Source organism: Pinus tabuliformis, chromosome 9 (assembly GCF_031772625.1).
Source record: "Pinus tabuliformis cultivar Carrire ecotype Pingquan chromosome 9, CPIR1, whole genome shotgun sequence".
In the NCBI taxonomy this organism is placed as follows: Eukaryota; Viridiplantae; Streptophyta; class Pinopsida; order Pinales; family Pinaceae; genus Pinus; species Pinus tabuliformis.
The window spans coordinates 625,277,342-625,280,377 of record NC_142307.1 but is presented as its reverse complement, the minus strand read 5'-3'; the positions used below and the strand labels follow the sequence as shown (position 1 = coordinate 625,280,377).

The 3,036-nt window shown below is 37.9% G+C and overlaps 1 protein-coding gene across 1 annotated transcript; it reads left to right on the top strand.

Moving 5' to 3' along the window:
* The first annotated feature begins 469 nt into the window (after window positions 1–469).
* LOC149150166 (protein DMR6-LIKE OXYGENASE 1-like) lies at window positions 470–2,713 on the top strand. The gene is made up of 6 exons (XM_089445393.1): window positions 470–718; window positions 894–1,141; window positions 1,242–1,451; window positions 1,848–1,952; window positions 1,988–1,994; window positions 2,359–2,713. Exons 1-6 carry the CDS (start codon window positions 470–472, stop codon window positions 2,599–2,601), a joined length of 1,062 nt encoding a protein of 353 aa, XP_089301519.1. The 3' UTR covers window positions 2,602–2,713.
* Window positions 2,714–3,036: the final 323 nt, after the last annotated feature.

Sequence of the window (3,036 nt, the reverse complement as noted above, 5' to 3'; positions counted from 1 at the left end):
GGACGGCAAGAAAATCTGAATCCGGAAAAAAAAAAATAAGAACATAGAGAATTATGGGCTAGTTAAAACTGTTTTTAGAGTGTTTTTTGGATAAGGAAACAGATTAACAGTCAGAGGCATTTTGCAGGAGTGAAAGTCTGCACTTTAGGGACCATTAACAGGTTATTCCAGGTGTTTTAGTTTTCTTTGAATAAGGGTGATGAGTCAGCCTGCATTCAAGAACTGTACCTAGATATAACTATCCTCACTGCTGATTTGACATCTAATTTATAATAAATTTTCCCACTTGTAAAACAAAAAAAACACCCAAAATCTTGGAATTTCTGCTAGAATTTATCCAAAATTCCTTCTTTTTTTTTTTAACTAATTTGTGGGTTTTTAAACTTCACTAAATTTGGATTCACTGACCAGTCTATCTAAACTCTATAAATTCCCTTATCACACATTTGCACATCAGCGTTGGAGGAAGATGTCTTCTGCAATGGATGTGCAGACCCAACAGCTCAGCAGTGCTATTCAAAAGCTCATGTCCAATGGAATTAACAACCTGAAGGTGCAGGACAGATGTATCGTGCCTCCCCATGAGCGCCCACAGATTTGTGACGTCTCTTACTCTGAGAGCATTCCTGTGATAGACCTAAAACATCTCGACGGCGCTAACAGAACGACAGTAGTCCATGAAATCGGACGCGCATGTGAAGAGGACGGTTTCTTCCAGGTACACACACCTCAATCCCTACCAGCAATTCTCCCTCCTGTCATTGTTTTATACTATATGGTTGATTTTTTATCATACTTGCAGACTATTCAGTCTATAGATTTCTGTTGGCATGCTGGTATTAAGTTTCATATTGGAGTGACTGTATTATATTTTTTTGTTTTGTTGATATCAGATAGTGAATCATGGCGTTCCAGAGAACGTCATGAAAAGCATGATGGATATAGCCAAAGAGTTTTACGAAATGCCAGTGGAAGACCGAGCATGCCTCTACTCAGAGGACGTAAAACAGCAAGTCCGGGTTTTTACCAGCTTGAATCTTAGCAAAGACAAGGTTCTGAACTGGGTGGATTATCTCACGCAGCCTTGTCATCCTCTGGAAGAAGTCATCGGCTCTTGGCCTGAAAAACCTGCAGCCTACAGGTTATCACCAAAACTTTATCCAAGACATAGAGCACTAGGAATGATTCATCTTAACCCACCATGCAAATGTTTAGCTTGTTTGACTTAGTTTTTCTTACAGAGATATTGCGGGCAAGTACGCTGGTGAGTTGAAAGCATTGATATTAAGGCTGCTGGCTGCAATTTCAGAAGCTTTAGAGCTAGATTCTGATTACTTGAATAATATTTTTGTAAAATATAGCCAAATGATGAATATAAATTACTATCCTTCATGCCCAAACCCAGATTTCACTCTGGGTCTACCAAATCATTCAGATGTGTTGGGCATTGGATAATCCAGCACTCCCCATGTGTTTTGTGACATGGACTAACCGTCTATCGAGGATCCGTTAACTCTGGCGATGCGTCTGTTTACTAACACCTGCGGGTTTTGATATAACGCCAATCGTGATCCCAAGAAGTGGTATAGGAGCCAAAGGTTTCGAGTTTGAATCACACCCGGCTCGCGCTGGGGGATATTGTTGGGCATTGGATAATCCAGCACTTCCCATGTGTTTTGTGACATGGACTAACCCCCTGAGGATCCGTTAACTCTGGCGAGTGTTTTCTGACATGGACTAACCGCCTCTCGAGGATGCGTTAACTCTGGCGATGCGTCTGTTTACTAACACCTACGGGTTTTGGTGTAATGGCAATCGTGATCCCAAGAAGATGGAAGTGCCCTCACTGTGTTAATGCAAAGTGATGTGAGTGGCCTGCAAGTATTGAGAAATGGAAAGTGGATTGCAGTAGAACCCTTAGCAAACGGGTTTGTGGTCAATTTGGGAGATCCGTAGCAAACGGGTTTGTGGTCAATTTGGGAGATAGGCTGCAAGTTAGAAACAATGAGCATATCTATATAGTTAGTTTTGGAGTTGTTTTTAGTGTGATTTTTTGGAGATTTCGGTGACGGAATCTGGCCGAAAAAATTGAGGTTAAATCTTGAGTTGTATTATTTAAAATGGTTTTTTAATTGCATATTTAGATTCAGCACCCTTGAAAACCCCCTGAGACGCTTTGATTGTGCAGAAATTAGCTATCAAACTTGCGATTTCAATAAATTACTCCGTAATACGAGAAAAACCAACCCGAAAAGCTTCCAAAAAATTTCTCTAGGACAACTCTGTTAGTTTTTCTCTCTATACAAGAATTTGATAGTATTAATTGAATTTGATTGGTGTGTGATTTGAATGCGTTAGGTTGTGAGCAGTGGGAGATTTAGAAGCGTCGAGCATCGAGTAATAACGAATATGCAGAGTGCACGCATATCAATTCCCACTTTCTATTCGCCTTCAGACGATGCTTTTATTGCTCCTGCAACAAGCATGGCGAATGAACAGCAGCCAGCTTTGTATCGAGGATATAAGTTTGAAGAGTATTTGGCAGCTTTCTGGAACCAGGAATTAAAGGGAAGGAGTGTAATGGATCATTTCAAGATCTAATGGACATTGATTTCTATGGGAGCTTTCTAAGAATTTCAATAATAGTTTGCCTTTGCGGTTGGCATATTAGCCCCCACCATGATAATGTGCATTCATGGAAGTTCTAAATAAATATAGAGATCACAGGCCGGATTATCTGCGTTTTTAGTGTTTTATATATGTCTTTCATTTTTATTAAATTTGATATAAGGGGTTGCGTGAAATTAGAAATTAAACAGTGAAATTTACTTTACGTGTTAAATTTATTTATGTTTTTGAAATATATTTTAAATAACATAAAAACATTGATCATTTTAATAAAAAAATTATTAACCAAATTATTAACATTGATCATTTTATTAAAAAAATTATTAACTAAAATTAAAAAGAATTGATAAATGCTTTTTAATTATTATATTTGACAAAGATTTTTATAAAAAATAAAAAGAATTAACA